Below are 17,755 nucleotides of genomic sequence, written 5' to 3'. Positions count from 1 at the left end.
GTTTGCTTTAGTTGGGCTCTTGACTCTTGAGTTTCAATGTTAAGTTTTCTTTAGCTGTCCATGTGTGTAAAAACACATCTGTTGTGGCAAAGAGAATAATGATCCAGGGGGGTCAGAAAGAGATAATTATTTAATCACTATGCAGTTATTTTGATTGTGTTCTGTTATTAGTTTGTGAATGCAGAGTTATGATACAGTATGAGGAGATTAAAGCAGTGTTATGGACAATTAACAGAATTAAAGGTTTTCACAAAACTGGTACATTTCTGAATCAGTTAGACATGAAGAATCGGTGTATGAATCTCAACAATGGTGACAATCAACTGAACAGCTTCATGGTGCAATGCATGCTGGGTAACATCATTGAACAAAACTCATTCATGATTCCCAGGATGCATTGCAGTTGATCTGTTTATCTGAATTAGTTTATTGATTGTCACCATTGTTGAGGTTTGTGTGATGAGTGTTGGAGTTTAAACGTGTCGATAAAACTTTGTTTATTTTGCCACTGAAATTTTACATTATTGTGACCAGAACATAATCAATCATTGACCACAAATCACTCACTATAAATTTTATATAGCTTCTTTTTCATAACTCATCAAAAAAAGCCAAACAACTATAATTGTCCTGTTGCGACAGTTCATTTTCTTTATGCTTTACATATGCTTTCATTAAACACATTCACAAGCATTGAAAGAGAAACAGAGGAGCTGACTTAACAATGGCAAGCATCAAGGTCCCAACTAAAGCAAACACTGATCACAATAAGGGTTTGATGAAATTTCATTTTTTTAACATGAATTGCGAGTGCAAAAAATATTTTGATTCAAGACATTAATCATTTTTAAGATTGATTTAATGGTTGCTTGCTATCAGTGTATTAGAGTTGAGTATTCTGTTTTGTTGGCATTTTAAAAAGTTTTTGTGACGTCTGTTTTAGGAGTTGTGCAGAAGAGTATCTTGTTGGTTTTACTTGACTCAGTCATGTTTACTTAACTTGTTAATGTCATGTTGAGTTTGCATGTTTTACTCATGTTCTCTCAACATGTTAATTTCATGTTGAGTTTACTTGATTCATTCATGTTTTCTCTACATGTTAATTTCAACCTATAAATTTGTGTTAAATGAAGGTGATTTGCTCAAGTAAAGTGAACAGCATAAAAAAAACATTTTTTTGAGTGCATGTTTAAGTCATGTGGTTAATGACTGATTATGTTCTGGTCATAATAATGTAAAATTTTTGGGGCAAAATAAACAAAGTTTTATCGACACGTTTAAACTTCAACACTCATCACACAAACCTCAACAATGGTGACAATCATCAAACTAATTCAGATAAACTGATCAACTGCAATGCATCCTGGGAGTCATGACTGAGTTTTGTTCAATGATGTTACCCAGCATGCATTGCAGCATGACGCTTTCTTTTGTTGATTGTCACCATTATTGAGATTCATACACCGATTCTTCATGTCTAACTGATTCAGAAATGGAAACGTAACGTGAAAATCTTTCATTCTGCTAAAGAAAACACTGATCACAGTGTTTTTTTAACGTTAATTGCATGTGCAAAAGTGACATTGACAAATCAACTGTTTTTTTAACATTGTTACAATGGTTGCTTGCTATATGGGACATGCCCATCAAAAGTTTTCTTTCTTCTGTTGTTCAAATGTATCGTTTTGCAAGCTGACATCTCTGTGTCTAACGGGCATTTATTATTGCTGGCGAACAATATGACACATTTGCAGTTTTGCTTAGATAGATATACAGATTCATATCTACTTCTCCTTCAAACGCTCTTTGTGTTCTACGTGTTTTAAGTTAAACCCGCGTAACCCGCCGCTTCAGACAATTTAGATCGTGCTGCGAACTGAATATGTCATTTGAACTGATTTGTGAACCTCTTCAAACGGTTTTGCCCATTGCTCAATTAATGCTTTCAACAAGAATCGACTCAAAAGAATCAATCACTCGGGAATGCCCCAGTAAAACAAGACAACCACCTTGAAAAAAACGATTTTGTATTTTAAATACTCCCCAGCTCCTTAGGTCAAAATGTAACCGCACAGTAAATTCACTGTGTAAAATTACAACATGAAATTAAAGAATCTCTATCATCAGTTAACCAGTATTCTCAGATCAGAGTAAAAACTTGAATGTTGTTTAATCAATTTCATAGTATTAAACTTAGCATAGTTTTCTGAGCAAATTGTCTTTGTCATATCACATGTATTTTAGTACACATGGTCAGCCAAAGAAAACCTGACATTAAAACTTAAGACTCAAGAGCCAAACTAAAGCAAACCGTAATCACAATAATGATGGCTTATTGAAATTTCAAAATGTTTTCAACATTAATAGCTGGTGCAAAAGTGATATTGATTCAATGCAATTAACATTGACGAATAAACAATTTTAAAAATTGCTTTAAGGGTTGCTTGCTGTCATTGTATGATGTCTGACTCAACATGACACGTGTCACATTTGAATAAACCAAATAGTGTATAAAGCAATTTTTTAGGTATCCTTTTTTTAAAGAATTTGGATAAAGTTTTGCTTAAGGTCAATATTGAGAAAAAATATAAGAGTTATATAAAAAATATATTTTTGGGGGGAGATAAAAAATATTCCTTGAATTAGAATTTAAGAAAAAAATATTGCCGAATTTTCTTGTTAAGAATGTTTTGTGAATCTAGCCCCTGATTTATAGAACTGGATTTGGTTAGCCTGACCCTCTAATCATATTGAACCTTGTCCCAGAATCAAGGCACATATGAAACCATGAATGTGTTTGTAGTAATATTTATAATACATTTTAACTGAATACTCACAGAGCTCTTGTGCAGTTGTTGACAGCTGGTATGAGTCTTCTTCTACCCTCCTGTGTTGTGTTGTATTTCTTCAGATCAAACTCATTCAACACCTCCTCTGACATCTGAAGCATGTAGGCTATTGCTGAACAGTGAACAGCAGAGAGTCGAGCCTGTGAGTGTTTGTCTGATCTCACAAACGCTTCTATCTCCCTGTACAGAGTCTGATCATTCACTTCAAACAGACACAGAAACAGACTGATGGATCTTTCATCTGATAAATGGGAATGAAAAAACACATCTCTAGTCTTGATTTGATCTTTAATGTACTGTGTGATTTCTCTGATGGTCTCTGAGCTGTTGTTTGTGTGTGTCAGTACATCCTGTAAGAGTCTCTGATTGGACTCCATTGAGATGCCCAGCAGAAATCGCAGGAAAAGATCTAGATGACCAGTTTTACTCTCAAGAGCTTTATCTACTGCTGATTCTAATAGCTGGTATAGATTGTTTTCCCCAAAGTGGCATTTATACTTGTCATATTTCCGCTCCAGGATCAACCGCAGTGTTTCAGTGTTGCTGTTCATCAAATGGCAGAAAAACACGTAGAAAGCAGCCATAAACTCCTGAAAGCTGAGATGTATGAAGCAGTAGATTTTCCTCTGATGAATGACAAACTCCTCCTTGAAGATCTCAGTGCAGATACCAGAATACACCGAGGCGTCAGTGATGTCTATCCCACAGTCTCTCAGATCATCTTCGTAGAACAGCACATTGCCGTTCATCAGCTGTTTGAAAGCCAGTTCAGCCAGTTTCACAATCACTTTTCTGTTGAAGTGCAGCAGTTTCTTCGGATCTCTCTCTGGATCATACTTCTGATTCTTCGTATTGATCTGAATCAGCAGGAAGTGGATATACATTTCAGTCAGCGTTTGAGGGATTTCAGCACTGTGATCTTGTGTCAGAATCTCCTGAAGCACAGTGGATGCAATCCAGCAGAAGACTGGAATGTGACACATGATGTGGAGGCTTTTCGCTCTTCTAATGTGTTTGATGATTTTGCTGGCTTGATGCTCATCGCTGATTTTCTTCCTGAAATATTCCTCCTTCTGAGCATCATTGAATCCCTGGATTTCTGTCATACGGTCAATGTATTTAGAGGGGATCTGAGTGGTTGCTGCTGGTCTGGAGGTGATCCAGATGAGAGCAGAGGGAAGCAGATCTCCTTTGATCAGGTTTGTCATCAACACAGCCACTGATGAAGTCTCAGTCACATCAGAAACTTTCTTATTGTCTGTAAACATCAGTGTTCTACTTTCATCCAGACCATCAAAGATGAACACAACTTTACATGCATCATAAATCTTTGAGTCCACATCTCGAAGTTCAGGATGAAAGTCCAACAGAAGTTTGTGAAGACTGTAGCGATGGTCTTGAATCAAGTTCAGCTCTCGAAATGGAAGCATGAACACGAAATCTACATCCTGATTGGCTGTTCCCTCAGCCCAATCCAAAATGAACTTCTGCACAGAGACAGTTTTTCCAATTCCAGCAATGCCTTTAGTAAGAACACTCTTGATTTTGTCTCTTTGATATGGTTGGAGTTTAAGTTTGGGTTTAAAGATATCATTGCAGTAGATTGGAGTATCTTGTGTTCTTCTGGACTTTTTCTCCATGTGTAAAACCTCATGTTCTTCGTTCAATCTTTGACTCTCACCCTCTATAATGTACAGCTGTGTGTAAATTCTGTTTAGCAGGATTTGATTCTCGTGTTGTTTGATTCCTTCAAATAAACTCTCATACTTGTTCCTCATGATGGTTTTGTTTTTGTCTTTGACTCTCTGCAGAACATCACCCACTATTCCATGAAAAGAATCCTGTTGCATATCTGGAATCACAACATGTTTACCTCTGATGATTGATCTATGGCTACATTATCAAGAGAAAATAAACAAACAGACAGAAAAACATCAGTGAATGTAAAACATTTTTTTCCACCAATGTAAATGTAATTACCGTATTCATACTGCATTTTTATGTGTTTATACTCACAGACAGTAAAATATTGATGCATCACTGAATTTGGGTGGGAGGAGAATTATGGAGTTATTACTCTTTAGAGACACAGTACTGGGTGCTTCTGGATGAGCTCCTCTCTCACTCTCTGATCTAGAAATAATTTTACATACATAATTAGTGGTGTTTGCGATTGCAAGTGGTGTTGTTATAATGCCGGCTTATTGTGTTGGCTTGAGAAAGCCAACCCGGCAAGCAAGTCTGCACTGGCACTTTACAGGCCCACTAAGGGATAGCCTAAAGGCCCCTGAGAATTTGCTCACTGGCAAAACGTTGGCCCCTTAGCGCTGGTTCTGCATGGGCAGCCCTCCCTTAGCCCCCACTGCTGATTTGTTGAAATGTTGTTCACTTTTGCACCTGCTATTAATGTTGAAAAGATTTTGAAATTTCAACAAATCACCATTATTATGATCAGTGTTGGCTGTACTTGAGCTCTTAACTCATGAATTTTAACAATTAGAGTTTTTTGGGGCAATAGTGTGTTAAAATGCATTCGTTGTGGCAAAGTGAGCTAAGATTTAATGCGATAAGATCTTATTCCGATGCTAGTCAAATACTTTCAATTGTATCGTGGTTTTATTGTGGAGAACGTTGCGTGGCACTGCAGTGTGAGATTAAAGCAGTGTTATGGCTGTTGTATTATTAGAAATTAACTAAATATATTTATAAATGCTTACACTTTAAATCAATTGGACACGAAAATCAGTGTATGAATCTCAACAGTGGTGACAATCAACAAAAGAACGCTTCATGCTGCATTGCATGCTGGGTAACATCATAGTATAAAACTACCAGCATGCATTGCAGTTGATCTGTTTGGTGATTATCACCATCGTTGCGGTTTTTATGATGAGTGTTGATGTCTAAGTGTGTCGTAGAGGGTTTCTGTTTACTTTGTCGCTGTGCTTCTACAAACCTCACAATTTTCACCAGTCATAAAAAGCTTAATCTCCACTTTATTTGAAGCAGATTGTTTGTATGACCACAGCCAATATTATAGAAGCAAACAGCCACAAATTTACAGGGTCAAACATATTGTTTGTTATACTTCATAAACGTGTAAGTGTTTTTATTAAATACCACCGCAAACACTGAAAGAAAATAAACTTAATCAGAGTCAAGAGCTCAACTAAAGCAAACACTGATCACAGTAATGTTGGATTGTTGAAATGTCAACCTTTTTCAACATTAATAGCAGTTGCAAAAGTGATCAACAAATCTGCTTCGGGGATGAGGTGAGGGCTGCCGTGTAGGGCCAGCGCTGTTGATTTGTTGAAATTTTGATCACTTTTGCACTTGCTATTAATTTTGATTTTTTATTTATTTCATCATACAACCATTATTGTGATCAGTGTTTGATTTAGTTGGGCCCTTGACTCTTGCGTTTTTATGTTAAGCTATCTTTAACTGTCCATATGCGATGAAATACAAATGTAGTGGCAAAGCGAACTTAGATTCAGTGGGATCAGATAATAAAAGTTACTTCATCACAATGAAGTTCTCTAAGCTACTTTAAGTGTGTTGTGTAATTAATATGTGAAGAGTTATGATAAGAGTTTAAAGAGATTAAATCAGTGTTAACTAAAAGAATACTTGACTTTCACAAAACTGTTACATTACTGAATCAGTTAGACATGAAGAATTGGTGTATGAATCTCAACAGTGGTGACAATCAACAAAAGAAAGCTTCATGCCGCAATGCATGCTGGGTAACATCAAAGTACAAAACACATTCATGACTCCCAGCATGCATTGCAGTTGATCTGTTTATCTGAATTAGTTTGATGATTGTTACGGTTTGTGTGATGATGAGTGTTAATGTCTAAGTGTGTCAGTGAGGTTTTCGCTTTACAAATCTTACCATTTTCAACAGTTGCAAAAAGCTTATTCTCCTCTTTATCTGAAGCAGCTTGTTTATTTGTCTTCAACTAATGTTGTTGAAGCAAACAAATTTACATGGGTTTAACATCTCTTTAATTAAGCTTCCTCAATGTACAAAGGTTTTTATTAAACACCGTCTTAAGCACTGTAAGATCATTAAATTATGAAAATCCAGAGTCAAGAGCGCAACTAAATCAAACACTGATCACAATAATGGTTGTTTCATGAAATTTCAACATTTTTTCTACATAAATAGCAGGTGCAAAAGTGATCAACATTTCAACAAATCAACATTGGGGGGATGAGGTGAGGGCTGCCCGTGTAGGGCCAGAGCTAAGGGGCCAACATTTTGCCAGTGAGCAAATTCTCAGGGGCCCTGCGCTGACAGCCTGCTTGGGGCCCGTAAAGTGCTAGAGCAAGTTTGCTTGCAGGGTAAACATAGGATTCGCGCCATGTTTTTAATGCTCTCAGCATGCAAAGCCTGAACAACAGTCTGACGTTCTAACGTTGTATTTAAACATGTTATATAATTTTTGGGGGCATATCCCAATTTATAGGACATTGATACCTTGGAAATGTTGAAAAATTACTGCCTCTGCTGTCCCATATCTGTACATTGAGAACAAGCACCTTTTGATCATCACAGCAGTGCTCAATCAGTCTTTTTAGGGACATTATACATTTTTATATTATAATTATATACTATTACAATAATTATAATTATACATGCAGCCACACACATACCACAATAGAAGTTTTCGCCACTATTAAAAGGAAGTAACTGGTGAATTCAATTCAATTTTATTTATACAGCGCTTTTCACAATGTGCATTGTTCCAAAGCAGCTTTACAAGAGAAAATAAGAAAAACACAAAAAGGTAAAACACAGCACAGGGCATTGTGTTTATACAAGCAAGATCGTTCTAGTAAATAATATCTAATAAACGCACACAGTTCTCCATTATTGGAGTTGGCTGTACAGTGAGTGAGAGTGTGTCGTTTTCACTCTTTTAAACAGGTTTTCACCCGAAATAGTGTGTTTACTTCCATTTACAAAAGGCATAGATTATGGAAGCTATACTAACTTCCCAGACAGCCAGCTAACAGCTAGAAATCATTGAATCAATCTTAAAAAATGTTGATTTGTCAATGTTAATTGCATTGAATCAATATCACTTTTGCACCCGTTATTAATGTGGAAAAATGTTGAAATTTCAAAAAACACCATTATTATAATCAGTGTTTGCTTTAGTTGGGCTCTTGACTGTTTTCTTTGCCTAAAAGTGTTTTTAAATGCATTGTAGTGGCAAAGTAAGCTAAGATTCAATTGGATCAGAGCTTATTGCAATGTTAGTCAAATATATATTGGTAGTCAAGTCAACTTTACAAATGTAGTACCTTATACAATTTCGTTGATACAAAGCAGCTGGATATGAAACATATTGACTGTAGGCACTTAATTAAGACACACAAATAAAAACAAAAAAAAGTGACCACACATAGAAAACAGACACACACACAGGTTCATACGCACCCACATGCATAAAACACAACTTCACACGCACAGAGCACAATCAGTGGTCGCTTTACTATTACGGTTACAAATGAAGAGTGATTAAAAGTTACTTGAAATATCAAAAACCTGTTATTTTTAATTAAAGCTACAGAAAATTGTGATTATCTTTTTTCATGACAGCTCTTTTAAAATAAACTCTGAGTAAAACATTTTATATATCCTTTTTCATCAAATTCCTATGTTTTTCATAGCATATCAAACACCTGATTCAACTCATCAGCTTGTTAGTGTGTTCATTAAGGAGATATTTAAAATATTCTGTGAGGAAACTGATGAGTTAAATCAGTTGTTTTATATAGAGACATATCTAAAACATTCTGGGGCCCATCGGACTGGATTGGGAAACACTGCTATAGGGTGTAAAAAGAAACACTGAAGTAGTGTTGAAATCAATGAGATAGTGAAGTGATTAATTAAGTGATGACTGATCATTGATGATAAACATCTGCTGTTAAAAAACACAATAACTGAAGAAAACATGAACAAAAACGGTTCATTAGTAATGCGTGGTTGAAGTTTATTTTTAAAGACGTTCCAGCTCACGTGGGTAAAACATTGAGCGTTTGTTTAATTCATTTCACCCCGGATCCTTTGTGAACAAGCCACAGGTCGACACTGGATTAAAAACTACAAGACTACAATTAAAAAGCAGTGCTGTGCCGTCAATATTGGATCCGATAGGAATGGCGCAGCAATCTTATGTGAGTACAACATTTTTGTACTATGCGTCACTATTGCTTCAATGCTTTGTTAGAGATCGCTTGATATGTCCTGAGCCCTATTTGCACGGGATTAGTATTACCTGGGGACCTCTAGTCATTTTAATAATTGCAGGTTTCCCATGCGAATCGGCCATGTCTGTAATTTGTAAAGTTAAAATTCCCCCACAAATGACCTACCATATTTTGATGAACACCGAGGTCCTGTGATAATATTACTCCTCCTGTGCGAATTGTCATCTCTGTGATTTTGCGGGCTCATATATCATTTTTCTAGGTTTTATCCACCGTTTGCGAATAATGGAGGCTGTTTTGAAGTGTTTTGGTATGATTTCGGGTGCTGGGTCTTATCCATAAGCTACCAGGAGTCTCCCATTTGTTTATTTATCATGGAAACTCTTGTAACATTTGAGAAGATTGTGGTGATCTTCTGTCCGGTTCGCGTTCACGGGTCTCAAATGCTGACAGGTACGGATATCATTAAACACCATACAACTAGGCTATACAAACTATACGCAAAGCCTTGCCATCACATCCGGGAAATAAGTCCGTAAATTTGAGTAAAATCACAGGCTTCAATTATCCGTGCGAATGCCCCACGTGAAATACAGCGGTGGGGAGGTAATTTATAAATCACACGAGGTCCCCAGATAATACTAATCCCTTGCGAACAGGGCAAATGTGTAACCTAACGTTATGTCTCTAACCAAATTCACAGAAGGCTCCAACTAAGTTTATTTCGCAAACCGCTATACAAGCTAACAGTGGCGCTTTACTTCCAAATCTTCAATGCGGCACGCCCATTAAAACCGAGCATTTGTCGAGCCGGCCTCAAAACCCGGGTAGAAAATATATCCAGTGCTTTTTGTGTTTGCATTCGTTTTGCACAGTTGTTGCACAAAAGTTTGGTTCCAAAATGAGATAACTCATTTTTTTAATTTTTCAAAAATCATGTTTTTTATGGTGAATTCCAATCAATATAAATCAAACTGCAGTTGGTTTGTTTCGATTTGGAAAAAAAACAGCAAAATTACACAATAAAATACAATGAAAACATGATAACACAATAAAAACATGATATTTTTATTTTAAAAACGAAGTTCATCATTTTTAAATCGAACTCTTCATATATTGGCTACTTTTGTTTCATTTAGACTCCGCTGTGTTCCGTTGACATCTGTATTGAGACTCCGTCATTATGCAAGCTACACAATTGTGCGTATTCCCCTTTGAGTTAAAATTGATAATTTCCCTGAGATGCACTAAATGTTGGAGAAACGCGGGCGTAGTTTCAAACGTGTTTGTGAGCAAATGCAGAATCAATACGTGTTGTTTAACGGTTATGCGCGTTCATTAAAAGCGAAACAGCTAAACTCGCTTTCAATTTTTGTGAATGAAAAGTGTAGACCCGCCCAGTAGGAGTAACCGTAGACCTTCTCACTGAGAAATATCGGCCATTGTTAATAGTTTATGTTAACTGCAGTTTATGAATTTGACCCTACACAGTAAAAATAAAAAGTGCCTCAAATATCCTGTTGTGTACTCAAAGAACCTTAAACTGTATTTTAAGTGCTCCAAAGCTCTTTTTCTCAATAAAAGAGTTATGGTGGAACCATCTATAGTCTTTGTGGTTCTTCCAGGAACCTAGAAGATTCTTGAATAACCCCACATTCATTTGTGAAGTTCTGGAGTTACCCTTTCACTACACTGAGACCTCAAAGTGCTTTGCAGGTTATTGAAGGAACTCAAATTCTAAAAAAATGGTTCTTGTAAGATCTGTAAACTTGTAAGTGGGTCCTGGAGAATCTCTCTTGTACAAGACAGTATCTAGAGGAACCCAAAAAAATTCTGCATGAAATAGGGATTTTTAGTGTCTGATCATGTTGATGTTTTATTAGAATAAGAATAGTCCAAAGTTTGTTTTTTGGCCCCTGCTAAGTGAACACACATTTTAAAATCATGCACATGATTAGAAAAGGCTAAATGTTATTTTGAAAAATTTCAGCAAGCTTTTTGATTATTTTATATTTCTTACTATTTGTATTATATCATTAATGATATTAATATATTATAAATAAACATTTTTATTCTACAAGTAGATCCTAAGTCACTGAAATCTTTTGAAAATGTAAACGTTGTTGTGCTTTCCATCCAAACAAACTGCAGCTGCTCTGTGTGTTTATTGTGCAGTCTCGCCCTCCACAGTACTGTGGCGCTGTTGGCCCAATGTCTCAGAGTCAAGGCATGTGTCATGTGGCGCTTTCGTTAGTATGTGTGTTTAACTTTTTCCAGCTCTGCGCAGACCGATCACCTTATGACAAAACGCATGCGGACTTAGAATAACATCTCTAAAGCATACAGAGCAGTCAGTTCACAAATAGCTCGCACTGTGCTTTGATGTCGCCGATCCGTCTGCGACTGCGATCAAACATCAGTGGCACGAGTGTTCACCGGTGTTGTTCCGCTCGCGCGACAGGCGGGAATTCAAAATAACGGATCGCAACAACCTCTCGACTGTCCCATTGGATGTAAGTAAAGTCAAAATATATAAATAACTTAAACATACTAACTATATACTATTTATATAAATGTATACTCTGACACGTCTAATTGTATGGCCGCTTTTGGCTGTTTAAACCATTTATTTACACAGTGTAGGCAGCGCATGTTTTAGCCGAGATGCTAACGAATATAAGTTAAGATGAAGCTTGTGGGGCTAACGTTAAATGGGTAACCTTAGTGTTAATGACAAACAATGACTTTTAGCCACTTTTAGCTATTATGTTCACTTTTAGTGAATGTATAGCTCTTTTTTAACTTATTGATGTTTGTGTTGAATGGTTTACCCACACATGTTACATAAATTGTCTGTAATTAAATATTTTTATCATTCAGTTCTGTTTTTATCCTTTTAACTCAGAATTTTCAGTATTTTCCAGTTGAGCAGCAAAAAAAATGTAAGTATTATATTTATTGTGATTTTTCATTATTATGTTATTTACTATATTTGCACATGTAAAAATACTCACTGACAATGGAAAATCTGAATAAAGTGGATTATTACAGTTGTTGCTATAAATAGCCTATTGCACTCCTTAACCATAGACCAAAGCTGTGACTTCCAGGCATTGTAATATTTTGTTTATTGTTACATTTGTAAACCAATTTGTGATGTGCTAAATGATTAAATGTAATGTTTTATGAGACGTTATCTAAATATCTCTTTTTGGTCTCCATGTCTTATTCCCAGGGAAACCCAAGGCCAACAGACCCAGCCCACCCTGATGCTCATCCTTGCACTGCCTGGGACATAAGGCCAACAGGCGCAGCTCCTGTTCTCTTTTTGCCATAAATACATATCTACTTTAGCAATGCAAAATTGTGAAATGTACTATAGAAATAATTTTTACTTTGACTACATGGATCCTCACACCACCTGGTAATAGCAGGAAACCCATTTGGAGAGAACAGCATTGTTTTCTCTAGCTCGCAAGGATTTGCTTTTTGGCAAATTACAACCTTAACATGGGTGTTGGCCTTGCTATGAGACATTACTTTTTTGCTGGACTTTTTTACAATTGTACATTTGTACTCATTTTTTTAAATTGATCCAACTGTTCAATGTTTGTAAAAATTGAACAGTTGGATCAACTTAAAAAAATGAGTACAAACGGTAAAACCTAAAAATGTTAAGTTGGACCAATTTAAATTTCCCAGGTAAAAAAACTGTAAAAAATTATGAGTTGGATCAACTTAAAAAATTACTTCAATTGGTAACACTTAGAAAAATTAAGTTGGTCCAACTTAAATTTCCTTATCTACGAAAAGTCACCATTATGGTGATCAGTGTTTCCTTGAGTTGGGCTCTTGACCCTTGACTTTCATTTATAAATTTGTTTGCCACAGTGTGTTTAAAGTACTTTAAAAACACACCAATTTTAAAGTGTATTTGTTATGGCAATTCAAATGAGGATTTTATTGAGTAATGTTGTTTGTTAAAATGTCCATCATTCACTAGTTTGATTCACTGATCTCATCTACATCGCATGTTGTGCTGCTGAAAGAACACTACAGTGGAAATGGATTTGCTTTCATTTTGACATATAAACTGATTCGTGAAAACAGGATGCAAATTTAATCTTAAATTTCTGAAGAGTTTAGATTCACACATACATCAAGAATCAGTGTATGAATCTCAACCATGGTGACAATCAATAAACGAAAGCTTCATGCTGCAATGCATGCTGGGTAACATCAAAGTAAAAAACTCATTCATGATTCCCAGCATGCATTTCAGTTGGTCTGTTTATCTGAATTAGTCTGTTGATTGTCACCATTGTTAAGATTCATACACCGATTCCTGGTGTCTGTGTGCATCTTAACTAATCTAAAATTTATTTTTGATTAAATTTGCATCCAGTTTTCACAAATCATTTTAAACCTGAAAATGCATGATTCCCTTCCACTATAATGTTCTTTTAGCAGCACAACATGCAATCTAGATGAGATCAGTGAATCAAACTACAGGATGATGGATATTTTAACAACCAACACCACTCAATAAAATTCCCATTTGCATTGCATAATAAATATACTTTAAAATCAGTGTGTTTTTAAAATACTTTAAACACACAGTGGCAAACAAATTTATAACCAAAAGTCAAGGGTCAAGAGCTCAACTCAAGGAAACACTGATCACCATGATGGTGACTTTTCATAGATAAGGAAATTTAAGTTGGACCAACTTAATTTTTCTAAGTGTTACCAATTGAAGTAATTTTTTAAGTTGATCCAACTGATCATTTTTTACACTTTTGTCAGCTGTGAAATATAAATTGAACCAACTTTACATTTTTAGGCTTTACCATTTGGAATAATTTTTTTTAAGTTGATCCAACTCATAATTTTTTACAGTTTCTTTACCTGGGAAATTTAAATTGGTCCAACTTAACATTTTTAGGTTTTACCATTTGTACTCATTTTTTTAAGTTGATCCAACTGTTCAATTTTTACAGTGCGGCCGAAGTTCCTATGATCAAAAGCGACCACTTACATCGTTCTCGTCTATTTGGGTTGGTTCGGCTGAAAGTGACAGCGCGTCGTTTCTTTGGTCTGAGCCCTAAATAGCGTGCTTACTGACATCAGCTATTAGCAACACTATACAATCTTGTTTCTGTGTGTAAATGATATACGGTGTATTCAGAGCTCCGTTTCAAGCTGCCCGTCTGCCGCTTAATTGTCTTCCGGGGACGGTACTTTCGAGTCAGATCCGTGGGCGTGGCTTGTTGGTTTTGACTAAATCTTTGGTGTTTCAAGTCTTACGAAACCTTTACCCTAACCCACACCCTAACCCTAACCTTACTCTAACCATCTAAACTACCTATGATTGTTAAAATTGATGAAAAAACACGTTTGGGTGATGACGTCAGACTCGAAACACCAAGGATTTAGTGAGAGCCGTACGAGACACAAGCGGCAGCAGCCCTCGGGGAACCGGAGTTGATTACGCCGTATAGGCTACAGTAAAAACACACACGTATGTTAGAAACAAGCTGGTATAGTGTTGCCATTCGTGTCTGTGACATGAAAATAAACAAATGATGCGTTTTAAGCTGGCGCTGTGTGTGCGAGTCAACGCCATTCATGGCAGTCACAAATACAGCGATGATACAGCTGAAGTGGTGAAGTAAAACATCTCGTGTGATTTGACATAAATCCTCTGTAGGTTAAAGTATCCATGATAATTTCGTGGGAAAATGAATGACTGTGCAACGCTCGGGAGCAAGAGTAAACTTTCCGCTGCATTTGTCAGCTGCTCCGCAGTCTGACAGGTTTCGGCCAGGCGAGAGAATAATGATAGCGGGTGGGGTTTTCTGTGAAATTGTCCCGGTAAATGTAGATAAACTGTCTGGATTGCGTTTACATTACACTGAGATCCGATCACAATGCGTCCTCGACTACCTCTGGATCAGGACACGCTGATCGGATGACATTCCGATCAGAAGCGCGTTTACACTTGTCTTTTCAATGTGTATGTGGACAACATCCAGATACAGGTCGCATGTTAATGCCAAGTGTAAACGCACCCTATGTCTAACTATCTAGGTTGTGTCCCAGCCAGCACAGACACATGGGGCCCAGATGGGTTTGATGTGGGCTGTCTTCTGGGTCTCAGCTGGTTTTGTCCGCGGGTTCCATGTAGGCCCCACATGGGTTAGCCCAGATGAAATGAACACTGCTTAGTGTGCATACTACAGGCTGCTAAATGTAACACTGAATGTTGGAGTTAATGAGATAATGAATTGATAACAAACAGAATCACTGATGGACACAGAAACAACAAGAATAGAAAGAAATAAAACACAACAACTGACTTCAGCCACAATCCCACAAACACCATTAACATCTTTACTTATTTATATTATTGAGAATAAACAGAGTTTCTTTCCGTTCATGTTTTACTAAAAATAACTGGTTTGATGTCACCATTATGATTATGGTGATCAGTGTTTGTTTTAGTTGTGCAGTTTGACTCTTGAGTTTTTTAATGCTAGTTTATCTCGGACTGCGCTGAGATTGTTATGGTGAGAGACTCAGGAGAAAATTATACTACATGCTGTTCATTGCATAATATAGACTATTGTCATTTAGCGAGTTCATTTATTGATCTTTTGAGTGATTAATACATCATATATAATACATAAGATTAATACATACAAAAGAAAACACTGCACAGCTTCATTAGAAACAATTGAACATATGTTAAAGTAGACCAAGCACATTGAAATCCTGCTGTATTTTCCCACACACAGACATCAAGAATCCACATATGAACCTCAACAATGGTAAAATGCTTCATGCTGCAATGCATTCTGGGAGTCACAAATGAGATTCATATGATGCATTACAGCCAGAGGTGGGTAGTAACGCGCTACATTTACTTGAGTAACATTTTGGAAAAGATGTACTTTTTAAGTAAAATTAAAAGTGTGTACTTTCACTCTTAATCTGTACTTTTACTTCGTTACATAATTTACATTGCGTGACGTTCCTTCATTTTAAAATATGCTTTTTAAAACGCGTTGTTTATTTCAAGGTTGTCGTCTCTTTTTACGGGCATTCCCGAGTGATCGATTCTTCTGAGTCGATTCTTTTGAAAGCATTAATTGAACAATGGGCAAAACCACTTGAATAGGCTAATGAATCAGTTCAAATGATTTGTTCAGTTCGCAGCACGATCTGAATCATCTGAAGCAGGATTACTCCTCGTAGCGCGAAATTTAAGAACACGCAGAACACAGAGAGCGTTGGATGAAGTGGATATTAATCTATATCTATACAATCAAAACTGCAAATGTGTCATATTGTTTGCCAGCTATGATAAATGCCCGCCATATGCGCGCACCCGCGCAACCTGTTCGTCAGACACCGCAACATGCGCGTTACCTGTCAGACACAGAGACGTGGGCTTGCAGAAATATACATTTGAAGAACAGAAGGAAGAAAACTTGTTGATGGGCGTGTGGTTCACTGTTTACTGTTTGTTTACAAGTAAGAGCGTTTCACAACACACACGTGACACAACACGAGAAAACATGAGCTTTGTTCAAAAATGTGTATTTCATTTAAGAGAGCACTGCAGATGTTCTAGATCATCTTAGGAAATGCTCTGAGTTTAGTTCATGCTTTAGTTTGACATGGTCTATTATTCTAAATAAGTTGTGTAAACTATTGACATCAGGACTAGATGAAATTTACAGAAATGCTTGTCTCTTCTGTGTTTGTCTATTCTTTAGTCTCTCTAGTATATTGCAAAGATATCTGCTTATGATAATTAAAAATATTGATTAAAATGTAATATTAAAATATTGGCGTTAATATTAATTTTATGTTGTAGGCCTATATAATCAGATACAAAGTAACTAAGTAACTAGCTACTTGAGTAGTTTTTTCATTGCATACTTTTTTACTTTTACTCAAGTAATTTTTAAAATAGTGACTTTTACTTTTACTTGAGTAACAATTTCTCTAGTTACTTGTACTTTTACTTGAGTAAAGATTTTGGCTACTCTACCCACCTTTGATTACAGCATGAAGCATGTTACCATTGTTGAGATTAATTTGCTGATTCTTGATGTTTGTGTGTGAATACACTTTGAAGGAGTTGAAAGTGTCAAAAGTTTTTTAAACTCATATTTTCTGATATAAGTTGTGGCTGCTCTCATAATAAATTTAAAATGGTTTAAATTCACTCTCACATAATATTCTTCCATAATATTAGTAAATTCACCACAACATACTAATTATGAACTCGGCACAAATCAGCCAAAAGCATCAGATCATGATCTCTCCTGACTTTCATGCCACAACAATATGAGCTACAGCCATCAGAGAGAAACTAACCTTGAAAACTCAAGAGTCAAACTGCACAACTAAAACAAACACTGATCACCATAATCATAATGGTGACATCAAACCAGTTATTTTTAGTAAAACATGAACAGAAAGAAACTCTGTTTATTCTCAATAATATAAATAAGTAAAGATGTTAATGGTGTTTGTGGGGTTGTGGCTGAAGTCAGTTGTTGTGTTTTATTTCTTTCTATTCTTGTTGTTTCTGTGTCCATCAGTGATTCTGCTTGTTATCATTTCATTATCTCATTAACTCCAACATTCAGTGTTACATTTAG

At 36.2% G+C, this 17,755-nt stretch overlaps 1 protein-coding gene and 1 long non-coding RNA gene across 6 annotated transcripts in view; one reads left to right on the top strand and one right to left on the bottom strand.

Moving 5' to 3' along the window:
• The window catches only part of LOC130558326 (NACHT, LRR and PYD domains-containing protein 3-like), a 46,589-nt gene that overhangs the window by 19,699 nt on the left and 9,135 nt on the right, over window positions 1-17,755 (bottom strand). For 3 of the 5 annotated variants that reach the window (XM_057340698.1, XM_057340682.1, XM_057340690.1), the window contains 2 exons: window positions 4,866-4,982; window positions 2,838-4,742 (listed from right to left, as the gene is read on the bottom strand). In XM_057340698.1, coding sequence (XP_057196681.1) covers window positions 2,838-4,742; window positions 4,866-4,982 — 2,022 coding nt within the window. Of the gene's footprint in view, window positions 1-2,833; window positions 4,743-4,865; window positions 4,983-17,755 lie in introns of those variants that run through there. The other 2 variants (XM_057340708.1, XM_057340715.1) reach the window with 2 other exon arrangements.
• On the top strand, window positions 11,488-12,373 carry LOC130558359 (uncharacterized). The gene is made up of 3 exons (XR_008963422.1): window positions 11,488-11,593; window positions 11,986-12,022; window positions 12,316-12,373. It is a non-coding gene; the product is annotated as an uncharacterized LOC130558359 (long non-coding RNA).

Source organism: Triplophysa rosa, linkage group LG1 (assembly GCF_024868665.1).
Source record: "Triplophysa rosa linkage group LG1, Trosa_1v2, whole genome shotgun sequence".
NCBI lineage: Eukaryota > Metazoa > Chordata > Actinopteri > Cypriniformes > Nemacheilidae > Triplophysa > Triplophysa rosa.
Note: the sequence above shows the minus strand (reverse complement) of the source record. Positions and strands in the feature narration are given on the sequence as shown.